The sequence below is a fragment of the Bactrocera latifrons genome, unplaced genomic scaffold (genome assembly GCF_001853355.1).
Source record: "Bactrocera latifrons isolate USDA-ARS-PBARC rearing strain unplaced genomic scaffold, ASM185335v1 scaffold_3, whole genome shotgun sequence".
In the NCBI taxonomy this organism is placed as follows: Eukaryota; Metazoa; Arthropoda; class Insecta; order Diptera; family Tephritidae; genus Bactrocera; species Bactrocera latifrons.
Window position 1 is genome coordinate 1,667,041 of NW_017536629.1, and position 22,287 is coordinate 1,689,327.

At 34.9% G+C, this 22,287-nt stretch overlaps 1 protein-coding gene across 1 annotated transcript in view; it reads left to right on the forward strand.

Moving 5' to 3' along the window:
* Positions 1 to 8,907: 8,907 nt before the first annotated feature.
* LOC108970337 (choline O-acetyltransferase) overlaps positions 8,908 to 22,287 on the forward strand; it is a 75,234-nt gene continuing 61,854 nt past the window's right edge. The window contains exons 1-2 of the mRNA XM_018935663.1: positions 8,908 to 9,013; positions 10,222 to 10,458. Of these exons, the coding sequence (XP_018791208.1) occupies positions 8,908 to 9,013; positions 10,222 to 10,458 (343 nt within the window). The remainder of the gene's footprint in view (positions 9,014 to 10,221; positions 10,459 to 22,287) is intronic.

Consider the following 22,287-nt stretch of genomic DNA (forward strand, 5'->3'; position numbering starts at 1 on the left):
AAATAAATGGCGATCAGAGAACTTTAATGAATGCTGTCAATGGAATGCGTTATAGACCGATGATAATACACTTTTTATAGCTACAATCTGGTTCCAATAAGAGCTACGTCACACACAGCACGTGCAACAACCGACTTACTGTGAGAAAAATTTGGAGATTCGATCAATTCAAAAAATTATCACTTTTAATGACATCCAAGATGTTGTGATTTAAAACTATTAAACTACTTCTTATGGGGTTATTGGAAGTCTTGAGCAATAAACTAGACTCTCTTTAAGCTTGAGAATCTATTTTGCAAGGGCTATTTATAACGTACTACTTCATTTTGCGGAACAAGTACCCGAAAACTGGGTTCTTCCAATTTGATACTGCAAAAGAAGTCGTGGAGGTCATTTGAATGATGCGAAGCCCTGTATTTCTATCAGAATTAAAGTGTAAAAAACTAACAATCTATTGAAGTTACGAAATTCGCTAGATGAATGCGAATAATCCACAAAAAATCATTTTTACAGAAACAACTAAAAAACTGGTCAATAAATTGAAATGTAAATATTTTCCTTTAGCAGCACAAAATAGGGATATTGAATACATTTGGTACAATATTCAGATATATTTTACAGACATACACAATTATGTATATGTCGGCATTTCAGATATGCATACCTTACATACGTATATATGCATGTATTTGCTCAATGCTAAAAATAAACAGATTACATAGTATAATCTAAACACACCTATCCACAAGCATTTGCCATCGAAATACCCGTATTCACAGCAAACATTCAGTTGACACGAAACTGCTTTTTTTTCTTGTTTTGCATATTAGGCGTGAACTACCTGGCGTGAAACCTTCAACCCTATACGAGTTTAATAGCAAACTGCGAAGTACTCGGATATACTTACATACACACAACAGCCATGCACACAAACCGCGAATGGAAAGAACTCTAATTTCGTGAAAATCGATTTTTCGTGGATTCGAATGTTTGCTTTTCGACCGTCGCAATAATAGCGTTATTGTACCGTTATTGTAGTTACAATGTAAAATTGTTTCGGTGTGAGTGGATTGTGTATATACAAAGATATAAATATATTTACATACCATTTGGTGTATATGCAGCGGTAGTTGGGCGCAGCGTGAAAGATGAAACACGCAATGAAAGCACAAACACACACACACACGGGAAGGAATATTGTGCACACACACACTGGCAAAAAACAAACGGCATAGTATTTGCCACGGTAGTGGCGAGTGTAACGGGCGAAGAAAAGACGGGGTGGCAAACTCATCAGTTTACAACGTTAATTGCCAAAAGGCGCGCTTTAGCCAGAACGCCTCACCTTGTTCACCTTTCACCTTCTTAGTGCTGCGGAGCACGAAGCTCCTTCTAGACTACGTCACCTCACACACTACTCACAGCACACATTTTGCAGCTTTGTTTTATTTGTTGTATGCGGTCTTAACGGTTTTGTTTCAACGCCGCTATGCCTTGGTTACAGAGAGTGGACTGATTGGGGAGTAGCTTGATTGTGGACAATTTCTTGAGCCGCGGTAACTGGCGGGTCTTGCCCGAATACATAACGATTCTCGCTTTAATTTGTTAAATATACTTGCAAACATACCTGAGCATTTAAATTTTGTGCCGAGACACTGATGTCAACACCGTTCCCCTTGTTTCTGTCGCTGTGGCTTGCCAACAAGAAAATTTTAATTGAAAATAAACACAGTTAAATTAGAATTTCAGCGGCTGGTGAAGCTGTAGCCATGCTGGTTTTGTTCGCAAGCCTCCCTCAAAACCAGCAAAGCAGTGAAATGTGAATTCCCACCTTCAGGAATTGTTTGCAAAATGCAGGATGTCAAAATCAGCAACTTTGCTGTTCCTTTGCTCCTTAAAATGTGGCTTGTATAGTATATTTGTATGACTTCAAGTTGTCTTGGGCATCAGTGCGTCACCACCGAAGCGCCACAGCAATCTGCCTATTTCTCATAGCCTATTGTTCGGTTAAGTTAATTGCGGACCCCTCTGACGTGCATGAATGCTACGACGTGATAACTGCTGGTCGTTAACGGTTTCTTATAGAATATAAATACAGTTTCAATTAAGCAAATTACTAATTATCTTAGTGGTTTTGTGTAGGAGTTTGATATTCTTTCTTCCTTTGTAGGCGCATAGAATAATCCACTTTGTGCTGTTGTTGGAGTCCCTTAGTGGTATTTATAATGTGGTTAACAAATCAAAAGCGATTAAGAATTTGTTTACGATTGTTAACTCTTAAAATTTTAATTGTGTTATTAATTTCATTATACCAAATGTATACTTATATTCTTACGGTTCTTTTCAAATCAAAATACAGGGTATTTTCTGGTATTCCTTGGATTTCACCGTATGGAATTGTTGTATATAGCTTTTCCGACGCTTGATAATATTAAGAAATTTGTTAAAACCTAAAAGTTAGTAACTAATTTTGCCAGAAATTTTAAAACGTGACAGGCAAGCAAATAATGAACAAGTTAGTTGGTGCAAACAAAGTGAGGATTATTATTTCCAAAGCAGGTCTAGACTATTTAACGCATATTTTTAACATGAATATTACATGCATACATATTTAAGTTAATACATACAATACAAAGATAATATAAGTAAAGTTTATACTTCCCTTTGGACTTTTCTCCTTATTYTCAATATCAAAAAAGTTCTTATCTATATATATGTATATGTATATAGTATATATAAACTCTTCAATGAAAACGATAAATTTTTCTCTGCAATTAGTTTTTTTCATGTTTTGTATGAATTGTCATTTCGCAAAAATTTGGATCGCTAATTGTTTTGTTGTCAGATTTTTTCCCTTTACACGATAATAGATACTGAATGTACATATACTTATGTATTCCTCAAAAAACACAAAAATTCTTTCTGTTACTACATCATATATGCATATCAGACCTTTCTCTCATAATGGTTGTTTAGCCAAAAAACAGAATGAAATGAAATAAGAGTTATTTTCTGTCCCTGGTTGAAATACATCGTCACAAAAAAGGACCTGGAAATTGAGATGAAACGCAAAATAATTAATTATTCGTTCCTTCAGCGAATTTTGTTTCATATCTTTGATCTACTGAAAACGGCTCCCATAGAGAGGCAATTTCAATTTAGGAACAAGAAAAAATCACACGGAGCTAAATTTGGTAATTGAACAATGGTATTAATTGCGTTTTTGGCTTTAAATTTGGTCAAAACCGTGGCTCGATGCGATGGTAAATTCAGCTTTATCGGACGCTTTTCAAATAATTCGAAAAGCATCAAAATATGTAGTTAACAAAAGATATATATCTTTTTGCCTCGATGCAGTGTTACAAGTTTTCAGGAATGTAGTTGTGTATGGAGCTATATATCTGCCGGCAATGTCCGTGGGTGTGCTATAGTCTGGAGATGCCGATTAGAGCCGGTCTTTGGACCCTGGTAAGAACATTATTGGCTTAAGCACGCTTTCATACGGACAAAGCACCAACTTTGGTGGGAGATCTTCCTTTTTTTGTAAAGCCTCTCTAGAGCAATATAAGGCAACTGATATCTTCCTTACTCTCTCCTCAATGCTTGGCCTCTACGAAAGCTTTACATAGAGGATAAGCCTATTTCCCCTTATCCACGGGTAGCAAACATAGGAGTGACATAAAACCAAACAGGTAAGGAAGGGCTACTCTCGCATGATAAAGTGATAATCGAGATTTCAGGCGTGGTTGTTTACATCTGTCTCTTATACACATCTAGATGTGTATAAGAGACAGGAGATATGGTTTTTGGTCCATAAGTGGGCGACGCCACGCCCATTTTCAATTTAAAAAAAAAACATGGATGCAGCTTCCTTCTGACATTTCTTCCGTAAAATTGTATGGGAGGTGGGCGTGGTTATTGTCCGACTTCTTCCATTTTTGAACTGTATATGGAAATGCCTAAAAGAAACAACTCTGTACAGTTTGGTTGACATAGCTATAGTAGTTTCCGAGATATGTACAAAAAAGTTAGTAGGGGCCGGGGCCACGCCCACTTTTCCAAAAAAATTACGTCCAAATAAGCCCCTTTCTAATGCGATCCTTTGTGTCAAATTTCATTCTAATATCTTTATTTATGGCTTAGTTCCGTCCGCCCGTCCGTGCAAGCTGTAACTTGAGTAAAAATTGAGATATCATGATGAAACTTGGTACTCGTATTTCTCGGCTCCATAAGAAGGCTAAGTTCGAAGATGGGCAAAATCAGCCCACTGCCACGCCCACAAAATGGCGAAAACCGAAAACCTATAAAGTGTCATAACTAAGCCGTAAATAAAGAAATTCGGCAAAAAGGATCGCATTAGGGAGGGGCATATTTGGCCATAATTTTTTGGAAAAGTGGGCGTGGCCCCGCCCGCTACTAAGCTTTTTGTACATATCTCGGAAACTGCTACAGCTATATCAACCAAACTCTATAGAGTCGTTTATTTCAAGCATTTTCAAATACAGCTCAAAAATCAAAGAAATCGGATAATAACCACGCCCACCTCCCATACAAAGGTTATGTTGAAAATCACTAAAAGTGTGTTAACCGACTAACGAAAAACGTCAGAAACACTAGATTTTATGGAAGAAATATCAAAAAAAAGCTGCGTCCAGGCTTTCTTTAAAAATTGAAAATGGGCGTGGCGTCGCCCACTTATGGACCACCCGTTGGTTGCAACTTCTTTATGTGTATAATATATGATGGCAGAAACTGATATATGTACATATCTACAAAATTTTCAGTTTCTGCCATCATGTACTATACATATAATGATTTGGGATATAGTGTAGTGCATCATAATCAATAAGAAACTCAATTTGGTATTTCTCAATATGTCATTTATAAACGGTTTTGCTAAAAAAAAAAAAAAAACAATTCGATCGATTTTAATAGTTCATAGTTTTCCGTAAAAATGTGGTAAAAATGAGAATTGTTTCAAAACTGTTAAAAAACGTAGGTAATAATTGTAGATTAAGATTCGTATACTATATGCGTAATTTTCTGTTATGAAAATTACTGAGTGTGTCTAATTTTCTTAGCTTATAATCAAAAATAATTGAGTGACTTAGCAAATAGTGGCAGATACACACAAATATACACAGATGAGGACATGTGCACAACTACGTTTACGTTTCCACAATATCTCGCTCTACTTGCATGTTATCTAAGTGTTTTCTTTGAACCATATTTTTAGCATTTCTTACGCTCACAAGTATACTTCAGAAATTCATTGCTATGACCTGTAATTTGTGAAAAGAAAATAACCTTGTTTTATTCACTTCAAGTTAAATGGCTAAAAACACGTATAAAACGCTTAGCCAAATGTCGGCCACTTGCCATGCCACACATTTTCCCAAACGTGAACTCACCCTCCTATCCGCGCTCACAGCACACATGTGTGTTTATGTATGTGCGTATGTATGTGCGTATGTATGTGCGTATGTATGTGAACAGCACCACCTGACCAAGTGGAGCATACGTAACTACAAACTTATAAAAATATTTTCGCTTTTGTGAGTGCTCTTGCAGAATGCTCAAGACTGGAATGAATGTCCTTTGAATATCGATCCAATTTTCGGTGGCGATAAGCAAATGGACATTCATGCTGGGCTCAAGTGCATATATTTTCTATATACACATATACGTAAATAACTATGTACATATGTAAATATGATATTCGCAAACATATACTAACAATTCACATATCTATACATACATAGATAATTTTTTTTTTTTTTTTTTTTTTTTGGCAATTTTAAGCTAGTTTCTGAAAAAGATAAAATTTAAATAACAAATTTGCATTATAAAAAACATGTATTAACGATTGAGTTTTTGGGCAGACATACTTGCTGGAGATATGTGGCAAAAAGTTTACGTGGAAGTGATGATTATTAACCAAGAAATCAGATATAAATAATAAATAATAATGAATAAATCAGCAAACAGGGAATTTTTTCACTAATTTCCCGCTATGTATAAAAAAGAAGATATACAATAAATTCCTAACTAACCTCAACTCTCATACAATATTATTATTGTATTTAGTTTCTTCTTCATAAAAAATTCCGGCAGTGTAAGAGCGTTTAGATAATGTGCTGCGATAATAAATAGTATATAGCTATTATTTACTAAGGAGCTATTGTATTAAAATTATCAAGGAAAATGTTATTCGTTATATTTTCGAACTTTCAACTATTTTTAAAAAATGAAAGAACAATTATATGGCAGAAATTTTAAATGTTTTGAAAACAGCGAACCTTACATCACTTACACATTTTTAAATCTTTTTCTCTCCTTTTTTCTCTAACCTGATTGAAATAACTAACAATCCTGAGAGCTTGTTACAAGTAAATGGAAAATGGAATTTTACAAAATATCTTAATTAAGAATTAAGCGAGCTTGTCACAGCTCAGCTCGCTCGATTTAGCTAGTTTCATCTGCTGTCTGCTCCTTTGTCTCTCTGAAATTACTTGAACTAGTCCCTCATCTCCTGTCATCAAACAAACAGCCGTCGCACTCGACCAAACTCTACAAGTAACTCATCATCCCCATCCTGCTATATAGAGCAGAGGCATGGAAGATGAGATCTGATCCCTCAGTTCAGGGACTGGAAAATAATTTCCGTGATATCATCCATTTTAGGCAAGAGTATAATACATTGTTATAAGAAAGATGTTCTTTCTGTATTCATGATAGTGTTCTTTCGGTATAAAGCCAACTAAAAGTTGGAATATATTTATATTAGGTATAAGAAGTCTACATCCGACTTGAGTAATTATTGGCACAAGCGCACGCTATCACCACAAAAATATTCTCCCCGAACTTCAACGCTAGACCTCACAAATTGACCGACATGTTCGATAAAAAATCGAAATGTGAACTGGTCGACATATTCTTTTTCTTTGTCCTTGCGAAACTGTAAAATATTTTTGGTGTATTATTTCCTAAGAATATTCACACTATTTGTGCTAAATTTTTCGCTGATAACTTCATTAGTGTTTAATTTCTTTACTTTAAAGTAAAATAATCAGATGTAGTAGTTGGCTATATTGGAAGTAGGCGTGACCATTCTGCATTTTGACATGTCAGTGTTTAATAGGAATATTTATTTAGCTTCACTTGCCAAATTATATAGCTTATCAACTAAAGTTCGTTGTCTCATTGTCCGAATTTTAGTTATGCTCCTATAAAGCCACTCCTACCCTTTTTGGTTCCGAAATTTCATACTTGTGTCACATTTATTGAGTGAATTATCGCTCGCTTTTATCTTCTTTCACTGATTTTCACAGTGCATACAGATTAAAATTTCTTTATGCAAATTTCTTTAAGCATTTCTTCTTAGCAAGTTTGGTTGATTTAGCTTCAGCGGTTTGCAAGTTCTAAACGCTAATCTATTTAGGGGCGGGTCCATGTATAATTTAAAAAATGAAAAATTTAGACCGAAGATGTCCCTAGCTACTGTTATCTATTGTATTAAATTAAAGTTCTTTCTATTAATTTAGTCCTTAGTTATGGCACTTTATGTTTATGTATTTGCTTAACGGAGTTTTGTGGGCGTGGAAATGGCCGGATTCCATCCATTGCGATAACAACACCTCTGGGGTGCCAACGAACATGTGTTCGATCCATATACCTTCATGTTTACTTATCAACTGCACAGCCGGACAGCCAGACGAACATACAGATAATCACACAGAATTAAACTCGTCTCGTCATGCTGATAATTTATATTATATATGTATATAAGCCTATATCCATCTAGCTTAGGTGATGCAAACAACCGTTAGGTGAATTAAACTATCATACTATCAGTTGCAAAATGATGTTAATAAATTCTCTATGAAGCTATATGAAATGCTAAAAGGGTACTAAGTGCAGCTAAATTCTTCAAACACGCAAGCCACACAAGCATAAATCAGTACATTAGTAAACAATTGAGAATTGATACCTAATTGTTAAAACACAATAGCCAACAATGCCACAAACATTTATCACAAAGTCCAGAAGGAAATCTAATCATGACAAATGTTGTCACAAACGCTACTCAAGTGACAAATTACACCGGAATTGGCAAATTATGGGGCATTTGTAGTGCAATTTGTGCAAATCCACAAGCACAAGCGAGTCATGGTCAAGCGAGGGGATAAGACACGTCGGTCCACTGGGCGAGTGGAAAAGCGCAAATAAAATTATACAAAATAAATACCAAGAATGACTTATAATATGAGTATATAGTATATGTATGTGTATATGAATATGTGAGGTGAGTATGTGTGGAGATTATGTAAGAAAAGATTAAGAAGAAAGCTAAGTGTAACGCAATAGATTACGTGTACTTAGTACATATATTTACCTTTTTTCGAGTTGTCGTTCATTCAATGTGTGCTTTTGTATTAATCATAATCAAATACTGATAAGAAAGTGTAACTAAGTGCTTCATTGCAAAGATGTGTAAGCAGTTAAAGCAAAGCGGCTAAGCCAAGCTTGCGTGTGCCTTCGAACTGATGTGCGTTTGAGCGTAGGAGTGTGAGTATCTTTTCAAACATGGAATTATTTAATTACTGATACATACATTTATGTAATCAACGGGAAGTGAATGCATGTGTTAAATGCAAAGCACATCAAAATGTATTGAAGTATTTATAAAAAGAATAAAAACGGTGATTTGCAATCATTACGTTTGCGCTCCTGTCATTAAAATGGAGATTTATAAAAAGTGTTAAAAGCTCATAAACAAGTATTACGTGCCTTTTATTGACATTACTATGTGTGTGTCATAATATTTATGTGTTTACATGCACAACTACAACCTCATAAATATATACATACATATATGCGAATAAATTAACATTCGCAAATAGGGAAATGTATCAAATCGAGACGGACGGTTTCGATCGCTCCGAATCGAATTGTATGAAATGGAAGCAGGATTCACCCACTGATGAGCACATTAACGGCTGCAACAACACACGTAACCTCGATATAATCAACACCAGCGCCATCCAGCCATATACATACATGCAAGTCATGTAACAACTTACACACACAAACACATATACACCTATGCTCGACTGTTGCGGGATGAGTAGCGTGTAAGCAACAAAACAGCGCTCAGCCTGAGCAATCTATGCCAATTCAAATGTGCTCAACCAGGCGCATGTAATGTGTGTATGGGAAAAACGGCTGTGCACTCACAAAAGCAAGCCAATTGGGTGGACGCACGCATGGTAAGTTCCCATACACAGACGCACACACTCAACCGCTAGCCATCTTCTGAGTAAAAGCAATAAAAAAAAAGCTAAGCGCCAGGATGCGCATGTCTCGCAGCAAGCAGAGAGAGAGAGCGAACGAGCCAGTGCTTAAAATACATACATTGAAGTGAGCGCAAATGAAACGCTGAACAACCTGAACGATATGCTAGATGGCAGAACTTAACACACACACGCAAGCAAGCAAGTAATGTGCAGGAAATGCCACAAATACCTGCGCGCTTGTGAGTGAATATACAACGCGCTCCTTGGAAAGTCGCCTGACTCGACTGGATACGCTGTGGGTGGGTGGTAGGTCGGTGCGCTGGCTTTTGGAGCATACGCAGGCACTGGAATGCCAGCTTGAATGGCACTACAAGCGCCAAGGTATACATAGGCATGTTGGGTATGCGCTAGGCGAGCGCTGCCAGATAGAAGTTACCTTTGCTCTGGCCTGGACGATGCACGGTGGTCGTCTGGTTTAGCAAATTTTCCCTACATTTCAAGTGTGTGTGTGCAGGATTTTTTCACAAAAGCATACAATTTGAAGAATTAAATAAATTACCGAAACAAACTGTGTTTCAATCAAACCAACAATTGTTGTGTGTTCATGAAAAAGTGTATGTGTAATATTTTGAAAGAAATTTTGTTAACGTGAACTGCAGTGGTTAAGTGAGAAAAAAAAAATTTTTATTTTGCTAAAGGAATGTGAAATGGTGATGTAAAAGCCAGTAAAAATATATAATTGCTATCAATTGCAACGGTGTGAGCTCATGGTTTGAAGCAACTTTCTGTCGCTTATGTTTGTGTGGACGTAAATTTCGTGAGAAAAATTAAAATTAACACAACACAAATAATAAGTTTATAATACTTTGTTCAAAATTCTATAATATTAAAAAAAATCATATAAGAAAAAATAAAGAGTAAATAGCAAATTATCAGCTCGCTATAATCCGCAAGACAGTGGCGTCGAACGAGGGTACCCATAATACCGCTGCAGGCAGTGCAGCTGATGGTGCTGCTGGCACAAGTGGTGAATCGGCCGCACTGTTTTCCAAACTGCGAAGTTTCTCCATCGGCAGTGGCCCGAATTCGCCACAGCGCGTAGTCTCGAACTTACGCGGTTATCTAACGCATCGCCTTAGTAATATCACACCGAGCGATACAGGTGAGTCCTAGCCTCTGCCGTAAAGTGCACAGCGAAAAATAGCGATATATACATATGTATATAATATATGATATCTGCGTACATACATAAAAGTGTAAATTATTTGCTTCGTGGTCTGCGCTGCGTATGAAATCATATCTTCGGCGTTTGGCACGATGCATTTAATTCCATAGTGATCGTTACAAATAGTCCTGATTGCAGCGCTAATTGAAAATTATATATCCCCACATTTTAATGTGTGTGCTTTTGCTCACCTACGTTTGTGTGTGTGTACAGCAATACCAATACCCATCTATGTGCTGTAGCAGTAGTGGTAGTACTCGTATAAAATGTATCTACCTGTGTGGAATACACAAAAAATCATCGCTGAATTTGTGTTTCGGCCACACAACTAAAGCTTGATTATATAAGCTCGAATCTGAAGGCAGTAGTTGTGCAAAGAAATTTTTTATATGAAATTTTGCTATGCTATTTGAAAAACTGGAAGCAAGAGAGATTTGAAAAATTGTTTTTGCTAAATTCTAAAGATGAGACGTAACAATAACTGTTCGTAAAATGATTACGTAATTCAAACAACTTGAACTAGAATTGTGCTGAAAATATCCAACAACTGCACATACGAGTTAGCAAATTTCGACAAATCAAAATTCGTGTTGTGTATTGCATTTTTTTTAAGAGTTCTATAAAAATAACTTTTATTTGTCTCAACAGATTTGGCTTTCTTTAGTTTGTTCTTAACACATATTTAATGTGTATGTAGTGATCATTCTTGATTAAAAAATATATCTTATAGATCAGTATCAATGAACTGAGGTGATATAATTTTAAAGCAGTGTCATAAGTTTGTCTTGTTTTTTTTTTTTTGTGTTTTGGAACGGCAAGAAAGTTTTTAAACGGTGCGACCTTACGCTGCTTAGCTACAGAAACAAAAGTTCCAACAGCTAAAATTAAGAATTGGTTTAGGGTAAGCTTATTATTTTTAAATGTTACTTATTAGGAGTAGATAAAATATGTTTTTTTTTAATGATAAACAAATGAGTTTGTTACAAGATAGATCAAATGTGCTAAAGTGAGAATTGAAATCGTGACACATACGAAGAAATGGTTCGTTTAACACAACTTGTTTAACAATTTGTTCCAGAAAAGTTTAAAAGTAGAGGTTGAGCGCACGAATTAGTATTAGACATTTGGAATGGACTACAGACAGACTCATTCATAAGTTTTACAAGAAATATTATATCAGTGAAAGTAGATTTATAAGTTTTAAACGATTTGTATAGATCATAGATTAGTATATATGGGAAAAATTTAACCTGGAATGTCAATGTAATTGATTTAAAGCAAAAGGTAAAAATTGTTTCTAAATGGACTTTAACTGTTCCGAATGGACTTGACAACTACGATTCTGTCATAGAAGCATACTCCCATATATAATATGTAAGCCTCACCAAAGATGTAAAAAGGAATTCGTAATAAACGAATCTTTTGATTCTTTAGAGCAACTTTTAACAAAACTAAGAGCGCCATTAGCTTCAAAAACCATGGAAGAAGCATGAAGTTTAAAATTGAGTTTGGGGTCCATAGTTACTCCCAGATCAACAAAACTGCATACTTGCTCCAAACTAAAGTTTTGACTTACGTATGAAGTAGGATCTAAAGGACTACGGAAAAAACACATCGTTTTACATCTTTTAATATGCAATGGCATATCATTTTGAACATACCAAGAAACTAACTTGTTTAAGTCTGTTCGAAACTGACATCTTTCACTATTTAAAGCATATGATTTGAAAAGTTTTACATCATCGGCATACAATAGGTTGTCAAAAAAGTCGTGCATTATTTTTATTGAATTTTCACTTGTTCATAAAAAAAAAAAATACAACTCATGCCCAGCTCTAGACCGATGCTACGGCTGCTACTCTGCCGGTCTCTTTCGACCAATTCAGCGATTTTATCGCAATTTTCGACGACAGGCCTTCCGGAGCGTGGCGCATCCTCGGGCACCTCTACACCAGAATGAAAACGAAGAAACCATCGTTGTGCGGTGGAAATGGAAACTGTATCGGGTCCATAAACTGCACAAATTTTATTGGCGGCTTGAGACGCATTTTTGCCTTTATCGTAGTAGTACTGTAATATATGCCGTATTTTCTCTTTATTTTGCTCCCTGTTTGCAACGACAATCAATCAAACACGTGTTAGCGATGCGACGAATAAAATTAGAACTACGCGCTCTCAGCGCCAACTAGCGAAAATACCGCAAGACTTTTTTGACAAACTATAATAAAACTCTTGAATACTTAATAATGTATGATACATATGAATATCATTAATAAATAACAAGGAAAGCATTGGACTAAGATGTCTATCTTGAGGAACGCCTAAAGAGACATTAATTAAAATAGGAAAAAGTATCGTTAAATATAACTTGTTAGACCTATTACTAAGATAAGAATCAACCCACATTAAATATCGGTTGAGAATTGAATTTATTAAAAACTTTAATAAATGAGGATTGCGGCGCCACCTAAGATCCATTGCGCCCTCTCCTAAGTCACAGCGACTCAATTAGCAAATTGATAAATTCCAATACATTGTTTTCTATTTGGAAACATAGATTCAAGAACCTCTATTCTGCGCCTACATAACTATGACCGTGTCGCGTAACCATCAACTCTCACAAGAAGCTAGGCCCATGTGGTGGATGCTGTGAAGCGGGTGAGCTCATCAGCCAGTTCATTCCCGACCATATCTTTGTGACCGGGCACACATATAAATTGCACTTGGTTACGATCTGATAAAGTTTTATCTGGGATTTAAGCCAAAATTTATACAATATTACATACATAGGTCTAAAGTTCTTGATATTAAAAGTAGTAGGAGGTTAATAAATTTTCGGAAATTAAAATAAATTAAAAATTAAAATAAGATACTTCGCAATATTTTTGAGAAATTTCGCTTAGAATGAAAACCTTTAAAAGAATACAATTTATTTTATGAGAATGTACATAATGCACATAAGTGTTGGGGCACATAGTTTCTTTGAATGTTTCGTGTGCAATTAATTGTTTTTGTTTCAAAAGAAGTAGTAAAGAGAATGTTAATATTTAGTTGAATAGTATTCATTTTAAAAATTTGAATCTTATTTTATGCATTTTCGCATGCCAGTTCCTTTAACGCAGAATCATTAAGGTTACTATTTCAACTTTTGAGTTCTACTATAGTCAAAATTTTTGTCGAGATGCTGACAAAAGTTTATCTAACTGTGTAATAAAACAGCTTTTTATTTTTGTTGTCTCAAATCAAAATTATGAATTATGCAATATGTAAAAAGCTTAACTTTCATTGTGGTTTCATCACACGGTAAGAGCAAAGGATCAAAGCAACTCATATATTTCAAGTAATTGTAATCAGGTAGACCAAATCAGTTTTCTTCAAGCTTATGACCAAACAAATAGAATGATTTCTTGGGACATTTTAAGGACAAATAAAGATTTATAATTTATAAGATTTTTCTAAATATTTTCTCATTTCAACAAATTTATTTTTTTGCGTCCCAATTTCGCCTGAAACATTTTTTCATTAGATAGCGTAGCAAGCACCCCCGACTGAGCAATCGCGTTCATATTTGTACATCGAAGCAAATTTGGTAAAATATTTGTATATGTACATATATTTCAAGACTTCCACATAACAATAACGATGATTCACACCTTCATCTTGAAAATGCGAATGACGCACCGGCAAAGTTGGGCGCACATTTTATACCGTTGACTTCGCCAAAAAGCTCCACATTTAACTTCTACCAAAAAAAAAAAGGTCCAGTTTACAATTAAGTGACTGAAATTAAACTTAATTGGCTTCTTATCAAAATTCTGCATTCAAGGTGTAGGCCACACGTTAACAACAACCAGATATGATAAGCACACAATTAAAAAACTCCATTATAAACAGGAAGCGAAACAAATTTACAAACGACGAAATAATAAGAATAAGAAATGATAATAAATGTACCAAAAAATGCTGGCACCACTCACTTGTGCGCCCACGCACATTTCTATATAGACGTGTACTGCCGACAGACTAAAAAAATCGACGTCGATGTTGAGGTGTGGCGGCTGTTCTTGTCTACGCAGATATGAATAAGTACTTCAATATGAATACATATGTACATATTATATATGTTCATTTATTGTGATAATGTCAACAGTTCCCATGAAGGCCACTTCCGAAACGATCCGCAGCTATACTTTTATTGTATTTCAATGAAGATTTTAGCGCAACATTGTTTCAAGAATCTTAAGTGACACAAACTACTTGAAATCTAAATGCTGAAGAGTTAGTAGACGCATTGCGACAAAGGCTCAAATTGAATATTCCAGCACTTTTGCGTTCATTGCAGTAAGATTTGAAAATAATACCCCGAATATTTACATCTATTTTTATTAGACAACCACGCGTACGTTTTTTTATAAAAACACTAAACCTAGAATGATACCATCAAATAGAATTGACTTCCACAAAAATAACAATATGACCTCAACATTAAGGTGTCTATTTAAAGCCCTAATTATTTGGCATTTCTCCGTGGTAATATCGTGAATGCTCGTTTATCAATCTTCCAAATGACATTATGTGGCTTCAGATTTAATTACTTCTCACCGTTGTCGTATAGTTTCGTTATCATAGACTTTGAGGGTGAGTAACTCGATAAACCGTAAGAATTTACATGCAGGGGAAACAATTGGCGGTTTGTTGGAATTAATTAATTTGAAAATTGGAAGATTTCGTTGATGACTTATTAGATTGCCGCCTGTATTTACGCACGTGTCGGTAAATTTAAAATTGCTTAAAATAAGTATGCGCATAGTTTTTCTTTAGCAAATAGGAAGCATGACTAACTGTATTTCTAGAAAATTTACAGATATAGAGGTGTCGAATTTCGAATGTTGGCGTCAACGAATTTTTTTTTTTTTAATGTAATTATACAATTCCTCTGTTAGTGAAAGAAGTAGATGAAGAAACGCTGAAAGTGATTGGAGACAGTGAGAAGAAATTTAATGTATATCAGTGAACTACTGCAAGTCATGTTTCGATACTATATCTAACTTTTTCATAGGCAACTGAATATTTCGTGGGCGTGTCTGAAAGCCAGATCTCCACTACTCATTATATTTCTCAAAAAAATCGAAATTGAGTTTTTTATTGTTTACGATTCACTACAACATATTACGTATGTATGTATTTTATTACCAAAACTCAAATTTAAACTTGATGAAAAGTAATGTTACGTTATTTATGCGCCAAATAGTTTCAACGCTTTTTTTAGGAACTTACAATTTTTTCGAAAATCTGTATTCTTTTACGGCGACAATACTTCTTTTTTTTTTGTTTTCGGACTTGAGATATTTGTAAGGAGAAAAATTTTCCCTACCGCCAGAAATCTTTTTGTCTTGTTGGAAATAGAGATCCTCCGCAACGATTTTATCAAATATAAAGAAAAAAAGTCGTTCAACATGTGTTATGAAGCTTGCTAGTGGTGGTGACAAAATTTCTTGTCTCACTTCGAAAGAAAGCAGACCACAACCCGCGAAAACGGGCAATTTTTGAAATTGCTTTTCCTGAACCACACTAATTATGATGACCGCGAGTTCCTGACATGCAAGTTGATAGAACCCCATAAGTAAAGTAAAAAAGTGGTGACAAGTAAGAAAGGACTAAGTTCGGATATAACCGCAAATTTCATAATCTTGCAACTTGCAAGGACTAATCCCCGCGTAATATCTTCAGGTACATATAGCAAGGCTTGTTAGTTACTTGGGGTATAGGGTTATTTTTCACCCGATTATAGTCATTCTATGTAAGCACAAATATGTATCGTTATTAGAAAAATACGCTCTCTTAATTTAATCACGATAATTCACGTATTAGCCGAGTTCGAAAATCCCGGAAGTTCATCAATCTTAATATTAGGTTTATGAGGGCTATATTTTTGATACACAGGGATACAATTATGAGGAAAGGTAAATCCCTGCATTTCAACTATATACCCTACACATTTGCCAATATTTTCTGTAAAAAATTAACTATTGAGACTGTGGTCCAAATATTTGGTACCTGGGGTCTTGAACAGTTTTGGTTGAGTTTGGACAATTTTCAGTCATAAGGTGGTATACTTGGCGGCACTATTTGTGGATTTGGGATTGCACTTAAAATCGGGTAGTGCCACACCAATTGTCCAAATTTGACACTGGCTCTTATAAAGCTGTCTAATAACATTTCAGTAAAAAAACTTAATGTCTCTAGAGTTTTGTTTTTGTTGATTTATCACGTTTTTAGTAGTTTTTAACAGTACCATTATATGTGGAGTGAGCGGGCTTATGAGGCGATTTAAGTAATTTTCACACTGTCAGTGGTGTTTTTGTAGAATTTATCAAAAATGAATTTAGTTATTTTGGCTCAAATGATTAGGAGATACATTAAAACTATTGGCCCACAGGTGCCCCTTGCTTCTGTGATCCTCTGTGCTAAATTACAGTTCTGTGGCTTAATTTAGGGATTACTTATGACACTGTATAGGTTTTCCTTTAACGGCGATTTATGGGCGTGACAATGGCATGACATACGTTTCATCAAGATATTTTAATTTTTACTCCTTTTAGACAATCACCCACTCGTTCAACTCGTTTCCTCATCCACATCATTTATATACATATATAACCCTATATCTATCTCGCTTAGTTTGAGGTGTTACATACAACCGTTAGGTGAACAAAACTATTATACTCTGTAGCAAATGGCTGCAAAAGTATAATCAGCACCTTTTTTCCATAGAGATAAGTTGATCGTAACTTTAAATCGTGTCTTGTATTCGTCAGACTTAAGAGTTCAAAATCATAAGTCAATTTGAATGTGGACTTTTAAACAAACAATATAAACATACATATGTATATTATGTAATGAACTAATATTACCAAATATATAATTATATTTTGATATTTACATATAATACACCAGTTGGCCTGCATATATGTAGTACATATGTATTCCATTTGTGTGTTTGCGAGAATATAAATTTCCACAAAAACCATTAGGCCCACAACGCCTGCTAGGCCTTAACAACTCAATTTTGTTCGAAATGACAAAGGCAATAGATATAAATTTCACTACCACATAAATTAACAACAACAGCAAACAACAATCAGGGCGAACACACGACCGCTGCGTACAGCGTGAAGAACAGCATCAACATTAGCATTACCAGCACTCGTACAAGTAGCTGGCTGGGCTTGGCGCAACCCCCAACAGCAAAGTTTAGCCATTTATGCGCCTTCGTGTAGGTATATGTGTTTGTATGTATATAGCGGTGTGCCGAAATGGATAAACCAACTGGCACATTACCAGCGTTATTTGCTTGTAGGCATTCGGTGTTTGCGATGCTGTTTTTATCTTGATGTGTTCATAGCGGTTTCACGTCAAAACAAAAGGGGCATAAACACCAATATGGATGTGGAGAGTGCGCCGGGGATGGGGTCTACAAAATTTACGCACTTTTCTTGCAAGAAGCTGGTTGATAATGTTATCCTGAGGAAATTTGTTTCCTTCCTTGCGGCATGACAGGCGTGGCGGGCTGCACCGAAGACACACACACATACACAAATATGCAGAAGGGAGCAATCAGCGGGGTTGATTTCAGTTTTCGCTTAGTAGTATATTTTTTCTCAACTTGGCCGCACATTTGGACAACATCAACGTAAAAGCAAAAAACATTTGCACCATTTCGTGTTAATGGTTCTGATGATTGGCAACAAAAAACGTATGAAAGCGCTTATGAATTCCGCAAGTTTCTTTTAATATGAAATATATTTATAGTATATATACGTTGTGATATGTATGTATGTGTGATTCGCATTTTCTCATCACGACCGGATACTAAACCAGTTGCCGGAAGTCGATTTGCGGGTTAGACACAATAAGATATACATAGTAATAGTGTTGTGTGTAATTTTTGAGAAATACTGTTAGTTATAAATTCCTAAAACATATCCTAACTTAAATGCAAAGCAACGTAACACCCATAAATTCGAGTTTGAAGTTTTATTGACTACATCATCTTACAAATCGTAGCGTAAAATGCAAAACAACGTAACATCACTTTTCATAAGTTTACAGGCAAAGGAATATCAATATAATAGAAACCACTCATATCGAAAAAATTTAGTTTTGGTTATAAAATGGTTATATGTTGGTAAAGCATTGGTTATATATTGATTATGTATTAGTTATATATTGGTTATACCTGACATCGAAAGCTGAAAATTTTATGCTACATATATGTAATATGTTTTGGCGAATTGTAAGCAATAAAAAAAAATTTCGATATTTTTGATGATATGTTATTTTGCATTTTAGGTGATTTTGGACTTTTGACATTAGATATCCATCATATATAACCAAATTATACCAAAATTGAAGACATATTTTAAAATGAGGACTTTCTATTTTGTATCGTTATATCACTCTTCTGTAAATTTATGAATAGTGTTGTTATGTTATTTTGCATTTTAGTTGACGGTATGTAAACCAGCTTATGAAACAAGTAAAAAAGTTCCGTGTGAAAATTGTAGCATTCATAGCAATTATACACATTAAGTATTATTTATGTTTTGTGTATCTATGTAGTTTTGTTTTTGATTTTTCTTTTTAACTTCCAGTGGAGTTTGTATAGAAAATAATACAATGCGCATTTAATTACACTCTTAGGAGGAAGGGGTAGTTTGGGTCAAAGGCATTAATTTTGATTTATAAACTTTAGTCAATTTGCATGTAAATTTCCCTTAAAATTACCCTAGGGAATTGCTCGTTATAGCAAGAAACTGCAATTGTATTCTCTCTCCCTTTCTAGTTAAATTTTTTTAATATACTTCATCAGAAAGTAAATTTATTATAAAATCTAAATTAACCTACATTTGCCGTGAATTTCAGTATCAGCGAGATCGCAATCCTAAATCACAGTAACTACACTAGATTGTGTTCGAATTTAAGGGTTCGGGAACAAAGCTATCTTGAACATACATATTTGGTAGTCGAAAGAGTCGTTTCATATTGCTAACCAAACTTCAACATATATATATTTTTTTTTATAATGAACTTAAACGAACCAAAACTAATTATGTACCATTTTGGTCAACCACTTTTTGGCATTAGAATAATGTCTCTATCAATATAAAACTTTTCTGTCCGATGTCCGATAAAACAATGGTCCGATGGTGGAAGGTCAGAGCTATATGGTGGATGCGTCAAAACTTCCCAACCAAGCTCTTCCAGTTTTTGCCGAGTCATCAAAGATGTGTGTGGTATAGCGTTGTCCTGATGGAAGACGAAGTCTTTCTGTTGATCAGTTCTAGCCTTTTTTTCGATTGTTTGCTTCAATCTCACCAGTTGTTGACAGTCAAATATAGCTCATAGTGAATGATTCCTTTCCAATCCCACCAAACACTCATCCTAACCTTTCGAGGCGTCAATGAAGGCTTTGCGACCATTTGTTGAGCTTCACCACGCTTGGAATATGATCTTTTTCGTGCATTATTGTCCACTTTTTGTCTCCTGTTACCATTCGTTTCAGGAATGGTTCGATTTAATTTCGCTTCAGCAGCATATCGAAGGTGTTAATTCATTTCACAGAAAATTCTTTTGGTATCCAAACATAGAGTTTCCTTTTGTTGCCGGCATTTTTAAATGAATCAAAACCGTTTGATGATGAATGCTAAGTTCCTTAACGATGTCATTTCATCGAATTTTTCAACGATAGGTCGACTAGAGCAAGGTGCAGCTTTCACATCGAAATTTCCAGAACGGAAGCGAGCGAACCTTGCTTGGCATTCTTCCCTTTTTTATACAAATTCACCCATTTTTGAAAAGCTGTAACTTTTTTTCAACTTCCCCGAATTTAATTGTTTGGTTAAATGAAGGTTAAAATTTTACCTTTAGAACACTATATATGTAGCATGACACAATGTGATTGGTAGTACAGGAGATATGCTCGTACGATTGCAACGGCATCTATTGACAAAATGCGAAAATACTTTTTTCGACCACCCAATATTTTAACGAGTGGAAATATCGTGCGTGCCTAACACCTTCCAATATAACAGTTTTTCTACCGTTTGTCACTTTACATTTCCTTGAATTCTCAATTAAGTGCTTCGTTCCTCTTGGGAATAAATTTAATGTATTTTTATTTTCGCTACAATTTGATGTCATTTTAGACAAAACAGGAAGCAACTTGGAAACTCAACAAATACATGGAACTGACTTCAAATACAAATATATATGCGTATATATTGTACAATATAAATGTGATGTTGTTAGATTATTGAAAACAGAGAAAACTCGTAGCTTCCCATGTGATGTTCTTTGGGTGGAAGGTAATGGATTTTCATTTTGAATCCCCCAAGGACATAGCGTGTGCATGAGTAGCTGAGTAGGTTGTTATTTTTACGGTGAGATCTTCTACAATAACTTATTAGCTTGCTGCCAAGGCTTCTTCAACGGCAAAGACTTGAGAATCCCAAGAAAAGCTGCTCGTTTACACGCACGCAAGACAATTACATACATATATTCTTACATGATTATATGAATGTATTATATTTGCATGAATTTATTTTTGTACAATGTCGTACGTGTTGATTTTGGGATTTGATAGTGACAGCCGTCGTAATGCATCACATTTCAAGGATGCATGTGTATTTCGCATATAAATCAATAAAATACACAAAGTGGGAGAACTCAAGGCATTAAATTACAATGTCATGCTAGGTGCGATAAGATTTAGTTTCTGCCTTGATTCAAGTATATACACATATATATATATATATATATATATGTATGCACTTTGGATATTTAAATAGCAGCATGTTTGCTTAACCAATGGTAACGTGGTGTTATATATGTATATTCGGTTTCAAAATAGCTTTAATTGTTCCTGCTGAAGTTAGAAAAGTTAAGCACATACTAAGTAAGAATGCAAACTGCTTTCAATAAAGTTTTAAGTATTTTATATTGGTTCTCAAAAACTTTCTTCAGGAAAAACATTAACTTTGGTATTACCTTCAGGGTATAAAAGAACGTTAACTTTGCTCGTACTGAAGCTGAACGCTGGATTTTCACTAATAACATTTCTTTTAGTTTTTATTGATCAATTTGTATGGCAATTATATCTAATAGTGCTCCGATATGACCAATATTTTTTAAGATTGTACAATTTGAAAAATAATTAATGCCAAATTTCGTGAAAATATATTGTCAAGTAAAAAATTTTTCAATAAAAGGACTTGGCTTTTAGTTTGTATGGCAGCTATACGTCCTTATCCGAAAACTTCTGTGAGGATTCAAGCGTTCGTGAAAATATCTTGTAAAATGAAAAGAGTTTCCATACAGTCATTTTAAATCGACCAGTTTGTGTGGCAGATATATTCTATAGTGGTCTGATATTGACCGTTTCAGCAAATAAGCAGAATTTTGGGGAGAAAATGAGGTGAGCTAAATTTCATATCGATATCTCAAGAACTGAGGTTCATGTTCATATTATTTCGGCTTAATTCGTTTTTTAATTAAACATAGTTTCCTTCAAGGGTGATACACTGATTATAGCGACCCTTTCGCCAGCTTTTCGAACCATTTTTATACTCTCGCAACAAAGTTGCTAAAGAGAGTATTATAGTTTTGTTCACATACCGGTTGTTTGTAAGTCCTAAAACTAAAAGAGTCAGATATAGGGTTATATATACCAAAGTGATCAGGGTGACGAGTAGAGTTGAAATCCGG